The sequence below is a fragment of the Phaenicophaeus curvirostris genome, chromosome 14 (assembly GCF_032191515.1).
Source record: "Phaenicophaeus curvirostris isolate KB17595 chromosome 14, BPBGC_Pcur_1.0, whole genome shotgun sequence".
NCBI classification, from domain to species: domain Eukaryota; kingdom Metazoa; phylum Chordata; class Aves; order Cuculiformes; family Cuculidae; genus Phaenicophaeus; species Phaenicophaeus curvirostris.
In genome coordinates this window covers 16,899,243-16,923,873 of record NC_091405.1, presented here as the reverse complement: position 1 = coordinate 16,923,873, position 24,631 = coordinate 16,899,243, and the positions used below count along the sequence as shown (strand labels likewise).

Here is a 24,631-nt window from a genome sequence, read left to right as displayed (position 1 = left end):
TGTAGAACTGTACCTGGTCTAACTAAACACTCTTTGGGGGATGGGAAAAGTTGTCGCACTAAACACCGTGCCTTTTGCAAAAGAAGTCTTCCCTTGCCACCCAGGCAGCAGCAAATGTGCCTTTTCAGTGTACTATGTTGGAATGTAGAGTGGTACGTGTCCTGTATTTAATTTGAAAATGGCGTGTCCTATGCCAAAGATAAAGTGAAACCAAAAATCATGCAGTTGACTGACTTAATTTCTAATATATTTGTTTAAAAATAAGCAATCCTGCTCCTAGCATCTGCTTAATTCTGAAGACAATCTAATAGCACTTCAGCTATTGCAGGTGTGGGAGAAACCTGTTCAGTAGCATTTGAAGTGGAAAGCGAAGCTTGAGTCATTCAGATTCTTCTGTTTAGTTTTTAAGTGTTTACACTTGACAAAGTGTCTGGTTTTTGTAGAGTTTAAATGTCTTTAGAAAGATCTTTAGGAATGCGTAGCTTTCCCAGTTCAAAGCGTAGATCATATTGATTTGTTTTGTTCTGTTCTTGACTGGAAAATGCCAGGATGCTGGACCCCAAATGCAGTTGTGCTTTCTCATGTTTTCTTTACACATTGTTTTGCAAAAGCCATATTTGTCTGTCGTACCCATGTACCGCTGCCAACGTGTAAAGCAAAAAAATAAAAACAATAGCAAAACCTTGAAAATCCTCCCTGCCCACCCAAAACTCCCTGCCCCCCGCCCCAAACTTTTAATCTCTACAGGACAAAAATGGCACATAAACCTGAGTACGAATAAGTTATATTTTTTTATTTAAGCATAATAGCTTTCAGATACTGTATTAAAATTTTTGCTCTAGTTTATGTGCATGCAATTTGTTTACATCTTTAAACTACTTTATTTGTATATTATGAAACAACAAGATATGTTGAAATCTAAATCCTCTAATGCATGCTTTTTTTTTTCTCTGTGTGTGTATATACATAAGCTAGAAGTACTCTTACGTCATGTAGCATGTGTTTAAAAAAGACATCTGCTGTAGAAGCACTAAATGACTTTGTTTTTACTGTGCCTTACTTCAAAACCATTCCCAGTGCAATACCAGCAGAGCAAAACGTAATGAATCCTGTTGCGACGTGGTCATGGATGTCCGGATTGATCTTTTTTGTTAGTGTTCAATTTGAGTTGTACTCTAAAAGAACTGAATGTTGTATGCTTCTTTATATTACAACAAATAAAAGAGATGCTTACAATGTGTATTGGCTTTTGAAAGTAACTTATGCTTTGTTTTAATGTATTTTTATGGGGTATCATTCTCTGATAAATAACCTTTCACTCATTTTTCTCTTTCTTCTAGATGCAGGTAAGCAAGGTACCTTGCGAGAGTAGTTTGATTTTCCTTTTTTTTCTCCTTTTGCATGTGCCGGTAAGGCAGGAACATGCCTGATCATTTCGTCTTATAGTGGAACACTTTTTAGGCAATGTGGTGTAACTGTTTCTATGCTTAGTTCCCAGGTTCTGATGCTAGGGGAAACAATGTATTGAACTCAAACGTATATTCATGTTTGGATTTAATTGGCCTAATGGGCCACTGCCTTTTCTGTGTCATGCAAAATGCTGTGTTTATGTCACAATGGAGCCAGACACCTTTTCTGTGGTAAAAATAGAGCAGGAGAAAAATCCTGTTTGATAATGTTTGTTTCTCTCTGGTCAGAATCATCCCATGCCAGATGCTGTTTTATCATTAAAACCTCTCATGAGAAGTTTTATCACAATCAAGTGGGACTGGAGAGAAAGCTTTTCCATTATTTTTTCAGTGAGACTGTTTAATTTAATCACAGAATCATAGAATCATGGTGCCAAGGTTTGCCAGTAGTCAATTTAAATTTTGTCCTTTTAGATCTACTTGTTATATGGATTTTTTTAAAAGCAAACCCAAAATAAACCAGAAGCTTGATGTTTTTTTTTTTTTTTAAAAATTTTTATCTAATAAGGTAGGGGGCACTGTATTATTTAGCTGGATGTGCAGCTGGATAATGTAAATACTCAAATACAGATGACGGGATTTTAATCTAGACTTAGCAATTGCTGTGTCTTGCATTGCTGTGTTATTATACTCTTTTTTTTCATTTACTTTACATATTTGATAGTTTCTTTAAAAAATCTAGCTGTTTGATGTTGCTTTCTATGTGCTTGCTGATAACAAGTAGAGTTTAAATAAAATGCCTTCCCTTCTATAAACATTGTTAAAGTACTGCTCTAAAGGTGGCTGTTTATTGCTAGCTGTGTCTTATGTGGTTTGTTTTTTTTTTCTAATAATCTTTATTTAGTGGCAGGTGTAGGAATTTTTACATTTCTCAGGAGCATCAGTGGATTGCTAGTTTGGAATTGTGATGTTAAACTGTGGGTTGGGTGTTTACTGCCTCCACTAATCTTCTCTACCAGCAGATGTCCCCTTTGGATCAGGGTTTGCAAGGAGAGCACTTGCAAGCCAAATGCTGGGGGCCTGGGAGGTTCGTTGTTAGCAACAGCAGTACAAATGTCGAGAAATAATCTGATATTCCTTCATCTTAAAATCAGAAGTCATTTTGTTTCCCATAAAACAATTTATTTGATTTTATAAAAAAAATCTGTTCTTGTTCACCATTTTAAGTATTTTCTCTGTAGAGTGGTGATTTCGATGATATTTGATAGGGTTTGTTTTGAAACGTAAAAATTTATTACAAACTGTGAAAATTTACTGTAGTATCTGACTCCATTTAGTTGGAAATGTGAACTTTTTTAAATTGTTCTACAAAAAGAAGTCATTGAACATATCTAACAGTGGTAATGGTTGGACAGGAGAGCTTTAAGTGTGACCCTTACGCAAACATACTGCATTAGAACGGAAGAAACTAAGGGATCAAGAAAGGCCTGATAGAAAGAATAAAACCTTTTCCTGATGTTTCTGTACCCTTTCACTGCCAGGGATCTGTCTGCCTCGGTCCAGGTGGCGACTGCTCCGTTATGGATGGCACATACACCACCCTGCTGGGGGAGAGCAAACTGAGCAGTGGAAAAGCAGGCAAGAGGCTGGGTGAGGAAAGGGCAGTTTGAACCTGCTCTCAAGTGTAACATTTATTGCTACAACTTAATTGGATGAATTTTTATTTAAATGTGCTCTGAAAACGTGAGTCTTATTTCCACTGGATTAGCTGTGTCTTTCTTTTGTTTGTGTCAATGCAGTCCTTGGGCAATCATTAATTTCACTGTGAAAATCCACGCAGGCTACATTGAATATTGGCTGCAGTAGCAGCATTGGCTTAAAATGTCCTCAGAAAAGGTCAGGGCTACCTTTTTTTAAAAGCATACAGAAACTTACAAATATAAGCAAAATTGATTTATTTTTACTGACAATGCAGTAATCTACTCCTAATGAATATAAATTGCAGGATCTCCTACAATGCTGTATGGTTTGTGTGTGGTGTTTACCTCTTAAATCCTTCTGAAATGACTTATCAGAAGTCAAATACATCGTGTCTCTGATGGGATTGGAAGCGCAGGTTAGATGATGATCTGCAGGCCATAGATTGATATATCCTAAGCTAGCAGTAAAAATTGGATTTGTACCTGTTAGTGCTCCTGTGAATAATAGACTATTCTTGTTTGTGAGGAGTAAACGACTTCTAAGGATGACAGCTCCTGCGTTTTCAGTGCAATGTGACTTTTGCTTGTCTAAATGTAATCTTTTTGCTCAGCTAAAAGGGCTTGGTGACTGAGAGATAACAACATGTCAGTGTTTTTATTAAAGTAACCTGGTCTTACTCAAGAAGTAAATAAAGGATTCTGATGATGGCATCACAGAGCATCCCTGTGCTGCAGGGGGCAACATGAATGCAGTGAAAGCAATATCGAGGGCTGAGGGAGTGAGGGTTGTTGCTTTTTCTTTTACCCATTCAGCTCACTGGCACCAGATCATCTAATTGTTCTTGTTTCAATGTAGCCACTCTGAGTAAGTCGCACGGTGGTGTTGTAGTGCGGTAACTCAAAACTCAAACTATTTTGGCTAGTGGTATGGAGATAAAGGTCACTCTTCTAAGGATTTAGAAGCTGGTATGATTGTCTGACCTGTTTTGAACAGGAAAAGCAGGCTGGAGATGAGCTGAGGAGGCAGTCAGCAGGATTAGCCAGGGCTGTGGAGAGGATGGAATGAGCTGGAGGCAATAGCCATGGTGATGGCAGGCTGTTTGTAGAGTAGTTCTGAATAGCCCAGAAGTGGAGAGTGGAGGGGAAGAGAAAAAACAATCAAAGCACTTTGTAGTCTTAACTAAACCAGCTTTGAGCTGAGTAGCTCTGCTGCTGAGGCTGCTTTGCTGGCAGTAGTGATGTCAAAAAGCTGGACAAAGGAGGACAGTGTTAACAGCAGAGAGGTCATTCTGCTTGTGTTGAGAGTCTCATGAGCTGCGGTCACAACTGACTATAAAATGATGAACTCTAGATTTTTGGGGACAATTAAGATAAATCCAAGTGGGGAAGAGGTTGCTGGATACATTTGCAGTTTGCTCATTGCGCCGCTGTCATTGAGCGTAAATGGAGTTTTAACCGCTAGATATGGAATAGGAAATTGGATTTGAAATTGAAAGGAAGAGCCAAGGAGCAGTTTGACTTATGCCAGCACCTCAGTTTTCATGCCTGTAAAGCCAGAGAGAACATGTAATATTTGTATTCATGTCACTGTAAAAAGCATATAACTTTGAGACACGATTATGGAGCTGGTAATGAAGCAGACACCCTTGGATCATAGAACTCTTGGATTTGTGACTCTGGCATTTGAGTCAGAAATTCTTCAGAAAAGCTATTACTGAATTAATTAGTAACTTCTGAATGCTATTTAGCAAGCACAGCATGTTTCTTCAGAAATTCTTCTCATTCTTATGCATTGTCACCAATTTCAGAAATATTTGATTTCATATTAGTTATAGTTATAAAATTTGTGAAGCATACAGGAAAATTATGGTTGCTGTTTAACAGACTATGCAACTAAAAATTGAACTCTACAAACCCTTTGTTTAAAAGTACTTGCATTTTTTCCTGAATGCTCAAAACCACTGCCTTCCCTGCCCCCACTTGAATGTTTTTCTCCATTGTTCAGTGTACCCAGGCAAAATAAGACCGGTTTATCATTCATTTTTATTTTCTACCCACATAAACCATAGAGTGTTTCTTGAATTTTCTTATTAAAAACACTCCATCCTTAATCCCCTAGATCACCAGTGGAACATTGATACCCAGGAGATTCATTTTTCAGTACCTCTCTTGATGTAAGTAGCATGCAGTTCTTTGCAGATCCACATTGTTCAGACAGCACTGTGAGAGAGCAGCCATGCTGTGCAGAATGGTAACCAGCAGGATGATCTGCCTCCCTGGAAGGTGTTAGACAGAATAACAGTTACCCCTCTTCTCTCTGAAATGGGTTCTGCTGATGTGCTGTAGAAATTACATAAGCCTTCATGCTTGCTGCCCTTCCATCACTCCAAATTTGATGCATTTACAACAAGATGTTTTTCATGAGTGACAAATAAAATCCAAGATCTGAAACTCAGTCTCACTTCTCCTTCACCAAGAAAAAGGTTTGCAATTAGACGAGCATGAATAATACGGAAAATAATCCAAAATACTCCCCGTTGCCGTGGTGGCTTTGCAGTGATAAGGAATAGAGCATGGTAGGATTGTTTGATTTTTTAATATGAAAATGGAAGTGGCAATTTGTACCAAGCATGATATAGTAAAACTAGCATGAAAGGAACACTTTTGTCCCACCTTTTGATGCTCACGAAGCAGCTCCTCAAATTGTGTTTCCAGAACTCCTTTGTGGCACAGCCTAGGCTGTTTCAGGTCTAAGGGTCTCACATTTCTCTGGCCTGTTCTCTGTGCGTTCCGTCTTCAGAACATGCCGCATTTCCCCGTGGTGGACGCTTCATAACCTCTGCACAGCAGCTTTTCATATTCAGTTATCTCTCATGGGATTTCCTTGACCCTCTCTCTGGATGGGTTTCATGGTGGTCCAGGCCAGCAGTTCGTCCAAAGCAGCAAACATCACCACCCAGATTTCCCTGGTATCCCTTAAATCCAAACTTCACTTGTGAAAGGAGCTAATCTACTTTTGGCTGCATTTGGGTACATTTGAAGCACAATGTTAACATTTAGTTTAAAATTATCTTTCTTTCTGTGCTCTATTTTCGCATAGTATCTCAACACTGAATAAGATAAGTAAGTTGTGATATATTTTTTTTAATCCCCTCCTTCCCCCTAGTTGTTCAGACTTTCATTTAAAAGTGCAAAGAAGTAACATTTTAGAAAGATATTGTTTTTCAAGGTGAGTACAGTAAATGCAGTCCATTTCAGACCAAAGCTCAAACCGCACATGTAGCCTTTTGACTCAAATGTATTAAAGTATTGAAGATAATGTTCTCTTGATAACACTTCATGATGGGAAAGCATTCCTTCTTTTCAAAAAGTGCCTCTGAATTTATCTTACTGCAGCGTTCCCTAAAAGATTGCTAATGTGGAGCTTTATAAATAATCCTTCTTGCACTGCTCTAAGAGTAATTTAATGGACGTTTCTGGGAGGACGCGCTGATGGGAAGGTATTTGTAGGAAGTATCAAGGGTTGCACAGTCTGGCTTTTAAGCTGGAGCTCGGAGCAGAGGAGGGTGTTGGTGCTGGGGGATGCAGGGCTGGGGCTGTGCGGTGCGAGCGCACTTTGTGCCAGCCGCCCCCAGCCCACCCACCATGTTCTGAGAAAAGCTCAGCCCTTCCACTGGCGTAAACATCGCTCCAGCTGGGTGAAGCCAGTGGAGTGGCTGCCGCAGTTGCTGGAAGGCCAACCAAGGCCAGCTGTAATGATGCAGACTTTTTAAAGAAAATAATTCCAGTGTTCCCAACACTGAGCAAACAGAGATTTCCTCTTAACCCCGCCAGAGCAGGAAGCCCTTTTCCTGAAGGACAAGTATTTTCCTTTCAGTATGGCTTCTCTTCCTGAAAGCCCTTGCTGAATCATCAGCCCTACCTGGCCCTGCCGCTAGATCCAGCCCTGCGTGCCGAGTATCCTATTTCTTACAAAACTCTGCACAACTTTTCAGACAAATAAGACTGTAGAGTTTTGGTATATTTCCTCACTTAATTTTTGTTTTGAGCCATGAACTGTGGTAAATTTTGTGATAACAGGAAATTTGTGCGATAGGCTTTAACGTTGCTTTTCACAAATATACTTTTTGTCCTTTTCTTTCGCCATGCATTCATTTTGTAGAAACACCCAGTTGCCAGGTGCTGCCTTTCAGGTAGTACAGGGGGGATTAAAGACTTTGGGAGCAGTTGTTCAGCATGGCTGGTGTTTGAGGCAATTGTTTCATGTGGTTTGCACGGTTCTGTGCTGTTGTGGGAACAAGAGAGGGACACTGAATTAATTGTTTATACATAAATTATTGATTACTTTGAAATTAATGAAACTGAGAAGAAAAGCGTGTGTTAAAAATTTCTAGGGTTCACTAACCACCATCTGTTAGTTAAGTGAAATTGCTGTCAGGGCATAAATAAGGCATTAGGTGAACCTGAGTGTCTTTCAGTAGCAGCAGAAATTTGGGGCTGAAGAGGAAGGCTGTAAATATGAAATAATAACAGAATAGAGTGAGATAACACAAACAGGTCTAACCAGGGAACTGGCAGGGGGCACTTCTGCCATTGTAGATACATGTTGAAGGTAATACAAGCACTTGAATAGCACTGTACTGTCACCCTCCCCACACGTTTGCTTCTCAGGTTGGTTCCTCCCTCAGTTGTGAAGAGAAAGCAAAAGCTTGTGTGCCATTGACTTCTTGAATTATGCCCAATGTCTGTGCCACTGGGCAGCTGAAAAAGTATGGGCTGGATTCATGTCTGTGCTTCATAAGCACCTTTCCTCAGCAAAAGAGACTCCAGAGAAGTGTCCTGAAAACCCAATGAAAAGATGAGTTGTGCCAAATTGTTTGTGATTTTTTTCCTTACCCTGACTTTTCTTGGAGGGAATTAGAGCAGCAGGCATAAAGGTGGGCTCTCCAGGTTGGTGTAATGTTGTAGCAATCCCACACCACCCTGACCAAGCTGCGGTTTGCCTTAAAAAAAAACCCCAAAACCTACAAGAGTGAACATGATGTTGGGACTAGGAAAGGAAACTTGGTTGTGTCTGTCTGACTGGACAGAGTGCCAGCAAAGCCAAACGAAGATTTGAAGGTTGAGTGACTTCCAGAATGGCTCAAAAAGCGTGCTCCACTGATCTTGGTAATTATTTTATTCTTGGTTTCTTTTTTTTAATGTCACCATCAAGCCTTTGTTGTGTTGCATGAGATCCAGTTTCAAGTCTGCTTGCTTGGGCTCATCTGCAGCAGGTCTCTACTGTCTGCAACGCGGCCTTCAGTGATGCATGAGCTACCCCAGTATATTATGGAGGAAAGGAACACAATGCAGCTTAAAAACTACCTTACAAATTGAGTAGAAAAGTAAAATTTTATTGCCATTATAATGTTTGCTACTTTGCTTATGAAAGACTTGATCACTGTTTAAGTGTTTAATGTTACTCAGGATGGCACTGTGTTTAGTCTGTATCTTTCCAACTAAACGGGATTTTTTTTCGTTACAATAGATAGAATTCTGTTTTTCTCAGCTAGTGCCGGTGTTGTTTGAGCTGTGAATGGTTCTTGGATTCTTGGGGAAAAAAAATTGTGTGTAGTGTAATGTATGTGCACATGATCTAAAGCCATGAAGGCACTGTCCCTGTAAGAGGATCCAGGAGGGAGGTCAAAACCAGCACAGAAAGTGGGGCCGTGAACACTCAAACGTGCCCTGCTCAGCCACTGATACGTTTAACTCTTCCTTATCTAAAGGGGGTTTTATACAGCTTAAGCACTATCTAAAAAGTTTTGCTAACGACTTTGTGAAAGATTTTTCTGCTTTCTGCTATGAAGCAAGGGTTGGGGTTAACCCTTTGCAGCAGTGAAAGACCCATTTGGGACCAGATCTGCTCTGTAACCAAAACATCGTCTTCTTTTGCGTGTTTTGTATTCCTCTTCTCAGCTAAGGAAACCTTGTTGGTCTTTGCTGACATTTTAGTAGCTGGGTTAGTTCCAAAGGGTTTCAGCTCAGACAATCAGCATTTTAGACTCAGTGAAACTGCTGAGAGCCGCAAGCTGGATATACGTCTCTGATCTCCAAACCACAATGTTGTTCAACCCAGCGTTTGGCCGGTGTTGGATTGCTTGTTTCCTTCATTGTTTCTGCAGCTTTTCCATTTTAACTTCTGTCAGTGGTAAGGTCAGATGGCGATGATGACATTCTTGGCATAGCTTCTTTTTTTCATACCCTTAGAAAAAATAATCCCATAGTAGCACTTAATTCTGTTTCGGTATTGCCTTATTTGTCCTATTGGCTTGAAGACTTGTGCTCCTCATCCAGCTACTGTGAGCACAGCCAGGCAAATGTCACAGGGCAGTATTCGCTGTTACTTGAATAAAGTTAACCTTGACCTCTCATCTTCCCTTTCTGTTGAAGATTTTTGTAAGCAAATTTCTATTCCTGGTAAGGGAAGAAGTGGTGGGAACATGGAATTGCACAAACGCGTGTGTCAGCAAGACCCGTGCATTTTGTGTCTAAGAATGACCGATAAACATTACCCATTTTAACAGGTGGAATAAAGTTCAGTGTTAAGTGCCATCACCAGAGCAACCTTTATACAGAACCACATGATTCTAAATATATTAGATATGCTTTTTCTTTTCTATGTTGGACTGAGTAAGCTCTTAGTGGCTTTTCTCACACCTTAATACTTTAATCGCTACAGCAGCGGCCAGGTCCTGAACGTTAGTCTTGTAAATCAAAGCCAAGTGAAAAAAAACAGTGGGAGGCCCATTTGGAAAACATCTTGGTCCTCCCCCAATTCACTAGGGTGGAGTGTGTGCTGGATTCAGGCATACAGGGGTATTTGAGTTAGGCTGGGAGAGGTTGCAGGAAGGGAAAACTCCAGAGGGAAGCACGCAGCACGAGTAACACTGTGGAATATTGTAAGGAAACACTGGCTACAGTAAGAGAATTAAAAGGCCTTGATTTCTGCCAGCACTTCCTTTGGCTTTGAGTCTTAAATGAACAGAAACTTCTGACTACTCTTCTAAAGGCTTGGACTTTAAAGACATTCCTTCCCTTCAGCTTCCTGCAGTGGCAAAGCAGTGTTCTACAAGGTGTAAGTGATGTTTTCACAACGCCTGAAATAGGCTCCTCTCTGCGACACAACAGTACAGGGTCAGCGGGAGTGCTCAGGGTCAGCTGTGCTCGGCTCTAGATGCCCTCGTGCGACCATACCTCGTGCGATATTCTGTCATCTCTCCTGCCCGATCAATCTTCCTGACTCCAGCCTATTTGCATCTGAAAGAAGACTGGAATTGACAGCAAACTATGCAGTCAATCCACGGGTTATTACTGGCCTTGGTAAATGCTAACTATACGCTGGGTCATCAGACTAGGAAACACGTGGAACAGCTTTTAAACTGCTTGTGCTATTTTTAGTAAAACTCAGATATAAATTACTTTGCATTCCATTACTGGCACTGCACCTACCCCTTTCTGCTGTATTTAGAGATAAAAGACACCGATGAAGGTAATTGGTGAGGACGTGCACACTGGGTAAGAGGCTAAATCCTAACCTGGCCGATGCTCTCCTCTCCCTGTGCAATATGAAATCGCTGTGGGATCAGGGTCCTTCTCTCCCGGGCAGGTCTGTGCTGCCAGCAAGGAGTCTGAGCGCTTCCATACTGCAACAGGCCTGGGGATTCCACAGAACAGTACAGGACCCTGGAACAAAACTGCAGGGAGATAAAAACCTTTCCAGTATATACGAGATGAGACCTTAAGGCCTGACTCTCCTGTTCCCGAAGGCATTTCTCTCCGTATGGCCTGATCAGCCAGGATTTAGCAAATAGTTTAGACTTTGTTGAATTTTGTTTCTTTCTGAAACAGTTTAACTGCATCTTGCCTATGAGAGTATCCTTTCAGGAACAGAACTTGCTCTTTACGATGCACTCCCTGATTAATAATTCCTGGAATAACTTCTTGTGGTCATCTAAGAGAAGCAGCCCTTGCAAACGGACAATCATTCGTTAGGGGCAATCTGATGCTCAGTCACCACTGCTGGTCGTTCATGACACACGGGCAGGGTCCCTGCTGCTGGGGCGAAGCTGAGCCCCCAACTCTCACTGTGCTGCTTCACGATCGCTGCTTTACCAGAGGGAATATGAACTGTCCCACAGTTTGTGCGTCACAACCGAGCACGTCTGTCACTGCATCGCCAACAGGGAGTTCCTTCCCACTCTGCAGTTTAATAAATGACAACGCGTTTGCATTCTTTTTATTTATTTGAACACTATGATTTAAGAGCCTAAATGCAAGTTCTTCCCTTTATTTCTGCAAGTAGCACTGCAATCATAACTTACAAAAATGTTTAAAATACAAAATGTACATGAAATTACAATACAAGGCTCTGTAAACATCTAGAACTTTATCTTTATTGTCCCACATTTTTAAATATAAAACTTCAATTTGAACGATTTCCAAACCTCAAGGAATGACATCCATTACGCGTATCAAAAATAGAGTTTCAAAGCTTTGTTTGTATCAGAACAAAACTGTCATTTTTATTCTTTGGTTTAAAGAGGATGGCAGTTCCCCCCATAACGTAGAAGTTTTACTACAGAAATTCAGGTTGTGAGTTTGTGGTTGCTTCAAAAATCACCCCCCGCCTCCCCCCGTTAATCCACTACCCCTTCGGATTTTGTTTTTAACATTGATTTTTTTTTTTACCCTCCTTATAGAAAAGCTACCTCCTCATTAAGGCTTTCCTTCAGGGTCATCTAAATTATTAAAGAGTTTTGGAAAAGAACTTGGGGAGAAGAAAGGATTTAAGGGCAAGGAAGTGGATGCCAACAAAATATCAACAGTTGTCGGGTTCTGCTGTTTAATTAAATTTGCATAGTCCAATAGAGATTGTGTGCTTTTTAATATCACTAAAATTATACAAGATTAACAGTCTTTTACCTACGGTATCACACAAGCTAAAATAAAATTAAGACCCTTGTACTGAAGCTTTTACAAGGCAAATACAAAACTGCTTTAGTATCCAAAGCTATATTTTTAAATTTCATTTTTAAATAGGAAAGCGTCTCTATGTCTACAGGCATCAAGGTATTTTAAAGGCATCAGAAAATTTAGTGCATAGCAACTCCGGATTGTTTGGGCTCCTGTATTTTAGGTACAGTGTGAATTCCAGCTACTTGGAGAACTTGCAAGGAGAGTCTGTACCAGAAGGATAAAGGAGCATAAATCCCATACAGTATGAAAAGCTTTAAAGTTAGAATTCTCCTACGAATAATGGTTAATGCAAAAGACCCAATACATGGATAAAAACTGGAACGTGCCTTGCCACGAGCAGTCTGAAGACAATTACACAGCTTACAGTGTTGTGTGGGTTTGGGGTTTGGTTTTGAAGTGTTCGAAACACCAGGTTATGTATTTCTGATCATGTGAATCCTTTCCTGGGATCTCTAACGTAGATGAGTAGAGGACAGAGCAAAGCACCATCGCTGAAGGACAATGACAACAACACGCTTTTCAGCCTTGCCAATTTTCTTCTGCAAACTTCAAGATTTGCACCATTGAAGGATCGATATATTCACAAAAAGGATGCTTAAGATTCCCCGCACTCCCATAACGCCCTTGCATTAAGCTGTTTGAAATAACTGTGAAGCATCAAGCGAGCAGCCGCAGGCCGCACTCTGCAAAGGACGGATGTGAGGGAGGGTTGATTTCACCCGCTCAACGTGTGGCCTTTTAAAAAGTTCATGACTCAGCTATTGCAAATACACCATTAGAGCTACTTTAATGGTCTTGCAGGCCCTGCTGTGAATTTAGGTGAAACATTTTACCTGAAAAGGCTCAATGGAAACCTCTCCCCGTGACTGTCTGACAGAACACAATGACAATAGAATCCATGTTTACTCTTACAGGTATTATAATTCAGTAATGGTATTCACTTTAAGACTATGTTACTGTAATTTTAAATCTACAGAAATTTTCCACATGTTAACCTAAAACATCTACAATCACTTGAACCAGTTTCAATGCAAATACACTTTCTATATTTAAAAATTTTGGGGCGTATTCACTCTTAATGTTCATTAGAGCATCATGGCTCATGAGGAAACTCAGACTAACATCTTCAGGTCCAGTGAATTTCTGATCTCATTTTGCTGTGATCATTGTACCCTGTACGTTCCGTACCTGAAAGCTTTGTAAATGACGGTGTCTTCTGGGGGAGTGAAATGTTTGTGGCCTAGGCAGGCAGTTTCAGATCCTCTCCTAGGTTTCTAATCATAGAGGCCTGAGATTTTAAATAACTCTGTAAACAGGTTGTTTCACGTGACAGATTATGTGGGGAAGGGAAATGCATCCTTTGAGCACAGCATGAAGTTTACTGCTGCGATGGACCTTGTGTATTTCTTTGGTAGCTTCTGCTTCACACCATTACAGTTAAACATGGGCGGATTATACAAGCTAATCACTAATTCACAGTAAATTACTTTTTAGCAAGCTGACATTTACAAACAGCTTAAATTTAAGGAACGGTAATTGTCATCTCCTTAAGCCTTCCAAGTGGCGTGGTCAGGTGTACAGCATGTAAAAGATACAGATGTGATCAAACGATTTATTGCATGGAGAACTTGAATGCCACTGAACTGGTGATTTCAAAACCATATTCTCTAGGGATAACAGGAACACTTAGATCCTCGGCAAATAATATAATTTCTCCTGTATCTAATATGGCTTTGATGTCGCTGTTCTTCAATCTAAAATCCTACTGCTCAAATTTGATTACAAATGTAATTTTTTAAGAAAAAGCTTTTTCAAGAAGGAGCCTGTGCTACTAAAGAACAGGAAGATTATCCACAAAGTTATAAAAGTTAAATTTTGGAATGTCATTTCTATCCCAACACTTTCATGATGGAATGGTCTTTTTGCAGCCTATCAAGTAACATTTTCAGTTTATAAACAAGTGCAGATCTACATTTGGCTTTGCTTCCTATGAATCTAAGAAAGAAAACACTACAGTATTTGTATACACAATGGCTTCCGTGGCATTGGCTTCAGATGACAGGTATGATTTGCCACAGGAAGATTGTACTAGAAAAAATTAAACAATAGAAGCTTTAAAGGCTTTCCAAAATGACCAAAAGGTGTTACAAATCATCAGTTACAAACTCTACTATCTCTAAGGGAAAGCAGCACACTGAAGATGTGTATTAAATAATTTTCCACATTCAGTACTGTGAATATTATAAGAGCAAACTAACATCTCCACACATCTGAAGCACTTACAATATAAAAGTATTCTATTTAAATGCAAAAAGCAAAGCTTGTTTGTAACTTTAAAACAGTTAAAATATTGGTGTAGATTCTGTGTGTCCATTTTAAGAAGTCTCTTTACAGCATCTGAGGAACTATAATTAAAATGCTCTGTCTCTACATCAAAAATGTAACCCGCTAAAAGGGCTTTGCAAGGATCCACTGTTCCAGTTCATAAAGGCCACAGAGTTGGAAGCACAGTAAGTCTAAAGAGGAAGAGGACGAAGAACTATTCAGAGAAACTGTTAAGTTTTCATGGATGTTTAGTTGTAAGCTTATCCGTTACTGGATTCCATCAGATATTCTTGTCTCCAGAGATCCAGGACACGTACGTGCAGACGGGCTGGCCACTGCTGTTCCGTGTGACACCGAGATCTGCGACATGTCTCTTCCTATGATCTCATTCACTAGAGAGAAAAAAAAAGAAGTAGTTAAAAAGTGACTGGTTTTATGCTTTCCCAAGGCAGAAATCCTCAGTGCAACCCTTTTTAAAAGAAGTATTTCAGTGCTAAGCCTTGACAGAGTTGAGCAACAGAGAATGAATGAGGAACCTGACTTCAGCAACAGATGAGCAAGGCAGGAAAAAACAAGCTCTCGTTTCTCTTAGTATCACACCAGGTACTTACTGTCATCCCTGCTGGAGGTCATAGAATACTGGAAGGAAAAAAAGCACATACGTATTCATGACAGCCTGGTAGGGAAAGGCACAGCCAGGCCAGTTTAGTACCGATGTCCCCACAGAACTCTCTGTTCACGAGTGCTACAGGCACAACAAATAACTCTAATAAACTCTTGGCTCTTCCAAGCTACTTACAGAACTTCCTCAGAACTTGCATTTGGGTTAATATTCTATACCTATTGAGTCGGCTGGTTTGCTGAATACTTGCATTTCTGACACTGCAGTAAGAGACTTCCCCAGTTACCAGTCAGCTTCTCTGTAGTGAAGAATGAAGACTGACTTAGGTGCAGGTCCTGCCAGTCTGTGTGTGTCAAAGGCGAGTCAGCTGTCAGTGTTTACAAGTGAGGGACACTGCTCTGAATGTGACAAAGTGGCACTTCAAAACTGTCATTTGTTGATAATTTAAGCGTTATTCTGTAGCCTAGATATGTGCAGAACAATTGAGTGTTGAAGATGACAAAGATAACTGTTTTAATGGATAAGCTTCAATGCGGTGATATTAACGTCCATTTTATAGAATACGCAATGATTAAGTTCAACTAAGAAAACTAAATAATATTTTAAGTGGAGATGAAAAATATCACACTAAATAGTAATGACAAATTTTAGATAAAAATTAGATGATAACAAAAGAATATATTATTAGGAGAGGCAGTCAATCACGCTATCTATGACTGAGTGGCACTAGGTATATAGTAACTCTTACGCAGCAGGGCTTTGACTATGCTGAATTATAGTGCTAAAAGAAAAGCTTCTGATACAGGTCTATCTGAACCTTCTATCAACAGGCATTTAATGGGATCCATTTGTTCAGTAAGGACCGTTCCTAGCAGAAGTGAGAACTTCGTGTTTTGCTAGTGAGCTGCTTCTACCATAGATCTTAATGGATTTGGAACCTGGGCTTTTGCGTGTTTATTCTCCACTGGGTAAAACGTTACAGAACAATATTGATACGATTTAAGCCCTTCTTAATGCTTCCTTAATTTTCCATAGCGGGATTTAGATTCCTCCTAACCATTCTGGAGTGGTAGAAGCATAACAAAACCAATCTAAAGGTAGTGTAAACTGCTCTTTATGGTTAGAGTGTTCAGCACTCTGAACGTTGCCTTTGGCTGCAGCATAAGAGGGTCTGAAGAAAATGTAGTAATATTGTGAATGTTCTGGAGTAAGCATAATGTATATAAACCCCAACTCTGAAAACAAACTTTTAGTTTACTTAGGGAAGCTTTAAAATCACCTTACATCATATACCCAGACGTAAAGAAGGAGGTATTATCTGAAAGGCAATCAATGGCAATGGAATTCTCTTGCATGAATGCAAGGACAGCTTGTCAAAAACGCACATTCTTACAGTGGAAAGGTTAAAACAGTTCAGATGAACTATGTAATAACCAATTCCCTCAAGCATTGAAAGGCTTGCCATTTATTGGGCTTCCATGAAGTTCACTGGTACTCAGCTCTTACAAGAACTCTGCCCCAGCAGTTCCTGGCAGGGCACTCATTGGCTTGCTCTGACCTAACTACAGGACCTCTAGCAGCCGTTAGCCACTGAATGAGCTTGGGTGAGCAGTGCAAGAAAAAGCAACATAGCTAAATACCTTATATATTTTGAAATCATTACATGGTCACTTCCCTAAGTTTTGATAGGTGATAAGTATTGGTACTGGCAACACACTGGTCTGTACCGTTGCAATGTTTCGCAGTTCCCACAGGCTGGGGGTGTTTATTAACGGAACAGCACGTAGCCATGTGGCATTAAATCTTCCTTAAATCGCATTACGCCATGAATACAACAGCTGCTCGCGTGGTGGTCTAATTGCCAAAGCTCGGCATAATTCATGATGTAGAGTATTGAACTGAAGTTACAGGTTGGTTTGTGGTGTTTGGTTTGGTTTTCTTTAAATAATCATCAGTTTGTTCACAGCCATTTTATAGCTCAGCGCCATAGCTCTGTCACACCTTCCACTTTGTGAGTAAAGAACTTTTCTTTTTCAGCAACGTTTTAGCACATAGCCAATAAAAATGTGTCCGGCTTATATGGATTTACATCAGAAACATCTACTTTTGTAAGGGAAATGCAGTACTTTGTCTTCTTCCCAACAAAAAATTCTAGTGGGATAGTTTCACTTGCCACAGTGGTTTTGTTTGGATTGCTAGTTCTAAACCACTATTCAAGATGAATGGAGACATCCAGCAGGCAGGCTAGCAGATGGAGGAATGGGCATTGAAACCAGGAAAACAGCTTTTCTGGAGAAGGCTAGTCCTTTAAAGCTTAAAAAAAAAACATTGTAAGGAAGTCATACTCAAATCTCCTGAAATTAGGTAGCCTGGAAGGCCTTTGGAACAGCTCACTGAAGAGATTTCTAACTCAGCTTTAAGGCAGCAAATGATGAGATGCCTGCATAAATCTAAACTGGGAAGCATTTGGCTTTGTATGAAGAACATCCTTTCTTTACCGGTATTATTGTAATTAACTTGTCTTTGTGATAGTGGAATGGTAAAAATTGATCAAGTTTAAAATGTAAATCATACATTCCATAAGAAGAGTTAAAATCCTGCATAAAAATGTGCAAGACTGAAGGTGAAATCACCTGTTTTCTTTTCTGTATTTATTTGCGGTGGAGAAAATTGTATTAAAGACTAAAATAGAAATCCAAAGGTTAGTATTTGAATGCACGGCATCACCTTCTTCCACACAGGGTCAATCAGAACTTTTAGTGGCCCACAATTAAATCTGAAAACTTAATTCATGAGCATAAACACAAGTTTTGTCTACTGTTGTCTAGCAAAATACAAGCTATAACATGATAAAATTGGGAGAGGAGGTAAATTTGAACAGTCCTGAGCAAGGACAGAACTCAGGCTCTGCTGCTGCTGCTTTACAAACAAGAGCAAACTTTCCTGTACTGCCACAACACCACTTTCTCTCTCTTTTCTGGTTTTGACTAAGGGGTGCATGGGCTACACTGTCCTATAAACACAGCCAGCAAGATTTCATATGCCCTTCTGCTTAACCTTAAAAGCCCCCCAGTCGGCAACCACATACTGGGAAGCCAAGATGCACGATTCATAACACATGCACTTATTTATTAACAAAAATTCCTTTGTTTCTTCACCAAAGGTTTCTCAGGGAAGGCTGCAGAGCTTGTTTGGGATTCAGTAACAGATCTCAAGTACGTTGTTAAGGTTCTCTGTGGTCTGTCTGCCAGGTTCATTTGTGTTGTGTAGTTTATACTTTTGTTGCCTCTTTGAAGAGAGCAAATTTCATGAGCCTTTAATACGCAGGTGAACAGTTACAGGAGCAGGATTTTGAACCTGTCAGCCTTCTACATTTTCTTGTTCCAATCCCCATGTAAAATTGCTGCCAGACTGCTCATCCCATACCCTGGACCTGAGATGAGGAACCAGAAATATTTTATATATTACATAATTGCAGAGGTTTAGCTAACATTTAGTACTTATTCAGTACCTACTGATGCCCTAAAATTGTCTTGTATGATCAGTGTTCACTGAGTAAATAACATCAAAAGAGTCAGGGAATGTTTTAATGTTGAAATAATGACCAGATCAGATCAAAAGAGCGGGGTGGCACACACTGCACTGTTTAGAAACGTGGCAAATTCTTCCTCTACAAAAGAGCTGCTTGCATTTTGAAAGCTTGTATTTCAGATATAGCATTGATCAAAACGCAATACAGCTTTATTATTTTTTTTAAATCAGTCTGTGAAATGGAAATTATTTTAACAACTTTCCTCTGTCTATTTAATTGACCCCTTGGGCAGTTATCCCAGAATTTCAGCTGTTACTTTATTTGCAATAGTTTCACCTTTTTCTTTCCTATATTTATACATAGTGTAAGCTGGCTGGTAAATCTATATCAGTAGTTAAAAATAGATTGTGTGGAACAGAAATTAACATGAGAGGCGAAAACCTTCTGCTACAGACAGGTTAGACTGGACCCATCAGTACTGGTGACACTGTAGTATTGTACTGCAAATTTTTTTGTGGTTGATTTTGTTTTGTTTTTGTTCTTCCCCCTCTGGGCTGCATCAAAATAGCATGAACGTGCTGCACTGAAAAAGCATTAGAAGTCACCTGGAGGCTGAAGCCCCTACCACCTTTTTAAAAAATAAAGCTGCACTCTACCATCCAGGGCGGCAGAAGAGAGTAGAAGATAAGTAGCTCTGACTGCTGGGTCCACAGTCAAGCTTGTAAAACAGCAGCAATAACTTTCTCTTTTACTGGGTTGCTCCCACTTTCGCACAGTGTTCTGTTTGTTTTTTAAGTCCCTACTGACTGCCCACATAAAAGGCAGCTGAGCAGCTGAGACTGACAGAAACCTGGGCACAGCTCCTTGAAGGGCTCTTCCCACTCCTCCTGCCCCGTCTTTTTGGCTGAGGGCTTTGCTGCTTGGTCACTGAACGCTTGCACTGGGACAGCTGATAAAGTTATCGCTCCAGCTGTTTGCTGCTAGAACAGCCAGGCTGTTCGTGAAGAGCTCTTCAAACTGTTGTGATTGGCAATCCAGAGTTTTGAGATAAACTAAAATTAGGTTGAACAGCTCGGCCATTTGTGCAATGACGCACTACTGAGCAAGTTTTCATAGAATTGTCCATTTTAAATTTAAGATGGCTTTAAATGAGAACAGTTCAGAAAGCTTGTCTCTGTATGTATGGGATATGGGGAGTTATATTTTCCTTCCCTTATCCTAATTTCCATGCCCTTAACTAATCGTTTTTCTTCAATCATAAGGTTTTCCTGTAGAGGTTTCTAGACAGGTTTTACTCCTCTGAACAGGAGAGCAGCAGCAGCGTCACATTTGCCAACTTCCAGTCCTCTGGCTCCAAACCAGATTTAAGCAAGAGGTTACACATTTCAGCTAATAGTCAACCGTTGCTTCCCCTTTCGGAGCTGTTGTCTGCCACGCCATCGATTATGGTGAATTGTCACTGTCTGGTTATCTGCTTGCTCTGAAACTTTTTTACTGACACTTCAGCTTGACACAGGTCCTGTAACGTGTCCCTGTTTCAAAGGGCTTTGGCATGAGAACCTCTAGTTCCTCAACTGTGAACCTCAATACAAAAACTTCTAAGTTAATTTATCTGGTTTTAAATGAATTCCTGATTTGTCACCTGTTGGCCAGGTTTCACATTTAACCTAGTAATTTTCATGTCCTTTCAGTTTCCTGCAGTGGGAAGCAGCTCAGAGCCTCCCTCTCAGCAGAGCAGTTGTAAACTTAATGGGAACCTTCATAAATGTTTCACAGACTGCTTGCACCTAATGTACCCTTTCGACCATCCTATTTTTAAAGTTTTATTCTTTTCCTATAGTTCCCCTTTTGAAGTTTGTCACAGCCTGTAATGCTGAATCTGTGAAACAAAGATAGATACTTCAATTTCATTTAAGCAGTTCCTGAATGCTTCTTTGGACCAAATAAAGACATGTTTCCCCTTGTGGGTTGTTCTCATGACATAGAGCTTTGTGAAGCAGTCATCACACTTACCCTTCTATAAAGTATGACTCAAGTATTCCGTTAGTGTATTTCCTGTCTTTGCCGATTGTCTGATCTCCAACAGCAAACTATGGTTACTGTTGCTCTCCTGTTCAGCAGTATAATTTAGAAGCTGTACTCTTCCTAATTTAAACCTGAAAGTTAAATCTGGAAGCATTCTGTACTACTAGTTGATCCAGTTAGCTTGTCTGATTTGCCACTAAACATTCTTCAAGGTACAGAACCACTCTACTAACTTTCTTGTGTTGACACATCTCTTGCTTTAGTACCACACTTACTATTGTTCTTACCCAAAATACCCATTATTATTACATTTTTATATGTAAGGAAAGCAGAACTAAGTCAGTTTTTTTGAAAGACGGTAAAAGACCAACATTGTGATTTATTTTAGTTTCATGGGCAAACTTAAGGTCACCAATTGTGTGAGTTTTATTCAGGCTGTACACAAGGCTTGGTTACTTACTTGGCTAGTTTACTGTATCTACCGTACACTTACAGGTATTCCCCTTTAGAAACCTTTTAGGAAGGTAAAGCATGTGTTTATATATGTGATTTTGTGTGTATATATATGTGAAAAAAGGGACAGTATAGTTCTCTGGCATTTTAGGCACCTTTGTAATAAGGTGACAATCACTCAAGAAGAGTAAGTATAAATACAAACATGACCAATATACCAGGCAGCCATTTCAATTTCTATTACTATTTAGAAGAGGCATAAAGCATAATGATCTTGATACGTGAAATAAAGAAACTGAAAGCATCTTAAAATACATCCAGACAACTTTTCCCAATTATAGTGTACACTCAACTAGAAATCTGTTTGGGAACTGTGTATTCCTAATGCTTAGATCAGCAGTGCATGGCACTGTATTCCATCTATTTAAATCATTGTTGCTTCATCTTTTTTAAAAAAGGAGAAACATTCTGCATTTCTTGTTGTTAACTGATCTGGCCACTCTACAGCCTTGCCCATATTTGGCTTCAGATCTTCATATTCTGTTGTTTCACTAGACCCTACAGCACTCAGGAAGTTCTGTGGCAGCTATATTTAATTCAAGTGGAGGTTTTTACTGAATGAGCGTACACCTGGTTCACAACTTCTGAATTTCCAACTATTTCAGAATACACAGGTGTCCAATTATAGCAATATTTAAGTATTACATAGCGTTTTTCACTTGTAGATGTTAAGACTATTAAAACACTCTCCCCTTTCCTTCGTGCTCCAATTTCAAACATTGAAGCGTTTCAGTAAGCAGACTCACCCTCTAGATTTTCCACATAGGAGTTGGACATGAGTGCTGAATGTTGAGTCCATTTCTCTGTTGAACCTGATGGCTGGTATTCCAGGTCAGAGATAAAACTGTCTGTGTCAGAGAAGAAGACAGACATAACTACTGACTGGACTAAACCAAGAAGTTACAGTTCACTCAACCAGGAAGTGACTTTCAGTTTTCTTTTAATAGCACTACCTTTAAATACCCAGTTTCATTCACAACTACTACATACGTTGACATACGTAACTATTTATAAATTATCAGAGTGCCTGTTAAAACCCATATCACTTCTCATGTACATTTTGTTACTTTTCGGTTAGCAGCCAAAGCCGTAAAGGTGATGGTTAACATGTTTGGATGCCTACCTCATTGTATCATCATAAATTACTGTACAATACATAAATTTCATTTTAGTATTTGTGTTAGTTTGGAACTCCTGCAGTTTTCTCAATCTGCTTTACTTACTGTGGTCAAATTAAAAATGCTTATGTCCCTTTACAGACCCTCCAATGAACAAGGCAGGCAAAAGAGTACTAGTGAATACACCCTTCATTTTTACTGTTTCTCTCCTTTCAACAAAGGAAACCGTTGCTGTAAGCAGCTGCCCAATTCCCTTTTACTCATCTGAACATTGTGTCCAAGGTGCTGCTCTGCAGTCAGGCTTCGCACATTCTGAAGCGTTGGACAACTAGGGAGGTGCAACCTCGGTAGAGGTGGCTCTATCAGACCACAGCAAAGTGAGAAACCAAGGAGGAGGTGAAGTGCTGCATTCCACTGATCTGCTTCCTGGAGGAAAAATGGATGTAGCGTAGTGGATTAACAAGCGTGTGTTTACTCAGTTGGGATTAGTGACTGTGCAGAGCTCACAACAACATACTGGGCTGGGGTTGGCTTCCCCCACCCCAAGACAGAGCTGCAAGTTTAGTTAATTAGGCTTTATTACAATCAACAAAATTACTCTGGAAACTGGCTAATTTGTGCCTTCTGGATAAAGCCACACATCTGCTTTGCCAGCATGATTTCTAAGCCCCGCTTAGTGGTGATTCCTGGGAGAATGGGAGTCTATTCTTACTCCCTGCTGAAACTCAAGCAGTTCAAATGACTTTTCTTTGGGTCACTTCTTATGCTGAATTATTTAAACCATGGTTACGCATATTTAGACAGGAAGGGGAAAGCACTATCTGGGATTCAATGAAAATGTCCACTGTCATTTTGAAGGAAAGGAGCAGATGAAGGATAAATTCTGGTCAAACAAAAGGCGATTAAGAAAAGATCGTTTTTCCCACCAACTATGGTAGAACCAGAAGAAAGTGACATTTAAATACAGTTCTAAAGAAGCCAGGGATGCGGGCAGAAAACTACCTTGGGATGAAACAAATTGACTTTTACAGTCAATCCTCTTTAAAGCTCAGGCTTTCAAAGGAGCAGACAACACATACGCTGACAAAAAGCCTCCAGAGAGAACAGTGGAGTTAATTAGCTCTTGTAAGCAACGGTTGCTACACCAGAAAGTCTGCACAGCTTATACAGTATGGATTATCTGTCATTCTAGCAGAGAAATACAATTCTGAACAATTTTGCTAATTAATTTCATACATAGAGGGATTCTGAGGTTCTTGATGTCCTGACAAAGCTGCTGAGAGCTGATTGAATTTTTGCTTTATAAATTCCTGATAAAATGCCACGTGTAGCACATGTAACACGTCTCCTGACGGCACCTTCTGGAACGATGCGTGCTCTTGCCTTGGGCACACAGCATTTGTTTTTTTGTGAAATGCAGTAAAGCAGCAGTCTTTTAAAGTGTATAATTAGCGTAAGCGTGCAGTGAGCAAAATGCTTAAGTTAAATAGAACTTGAGCTCCCAGATAAACATACATTAAAAATACCTTTCTACCTCATAATTCCATAAACATTTGAAAAAGGGTTTTTACTTCCTCAAGCAATACTGAAATGTGTTTTGTACTCAAAGAGTATAACGCTAAAATTAAAACTATTAAATTTACATAGAAATCGAGAAAAGTGATAGCCTCTAGATTTATCTAGGTAACAGATCAAATATTTATACTTCCACGAAACTCCTTTGTCTTGGGTCCTCCCTTGAGTAAAGAAAGATTAAGAAAAACTTTAAAATCTCAATTATTTATGCCAAATTTTGATCTAAACAGTAAGTCAACTTAAAATTAGAGTTCTATTAGGGATACAGGCAGACCAAAAAGGTACTGCAAATATACCATTTGTTTTTCAGGATCTCTTCCTACAGGAGTCAAGCAACCTCCTTTTTTGTGGTGCTATCTGATTAGAAGTTTACCCTGGGTATCCTCCACCACTGCTGAACTGGAATAGGATGTGTGGGCAATGGGACTTGAAGCACAAGATGTACTGGCTTTAGAAAAGAAAGTCCCTGAAACGTTCTGGAATGCGTGATTGTTTGCAGTGTTGCCAGAGTAAGTAGCATGGAGTGGGAGTTTTTAACATTCTCTGCAAAAAGAAGTTTGATATAACTGTATGGCAGATCCCATCAGTTGTCCGGGTGTGGTCATACTGCTGCATCCACGTAGGAATTAGCGCGTTTTAGAGGACAGGTTAGTGAATTGCTGTCTTTACAGATGTAATAAGGGTCAGTAAACCTCAAAAAACATTACGGATAGGCTGCAGCAGTCGCTTCCTTGGCTGTAGGCCGCCTTTTGTCAACTCCAGACAGAGGTCTGTCAGCTGCGTTTATGTTA

The 24,631-nt window shown here is 39.8% G+C and overlaps 1 protein-coding gene across 2 annotated transcripts in view; it reads right to left on the bottom strand.

Annotated features, from left to right (window-relative positions):
• Positions 1–11,378: 11,378 nt before the first annotated feature.
• Positions 11,379–24,631, bottom strand: part of NFATC3 (nuclear factor of activated T cells 3) — a 63,894-nt gene continuing 50,641 nt past the window's right edge. The window contains exons 10-11 of one of the 2 annotated variants that reach the window (XM_069868339.1): positions 21,894–21,995; positions 11,379–14,847 (exon numbers count right to left, since the gene is read on the bottom strand). In XM_069868339.1, the coding sequence (XP_069724440.1) occupies positions 14,723–14,847; positions 21,894–21,995 (227 nt within the window). In that variant the 3' untranslated portion in view covers positions 11,379–14,722. The remainder of the gene's footprint in view (positions 14,848–21,893; positions 21,996–24,631) is intronic. The other variant, XM_069868340.1, reaches the window with a different exon arrangement.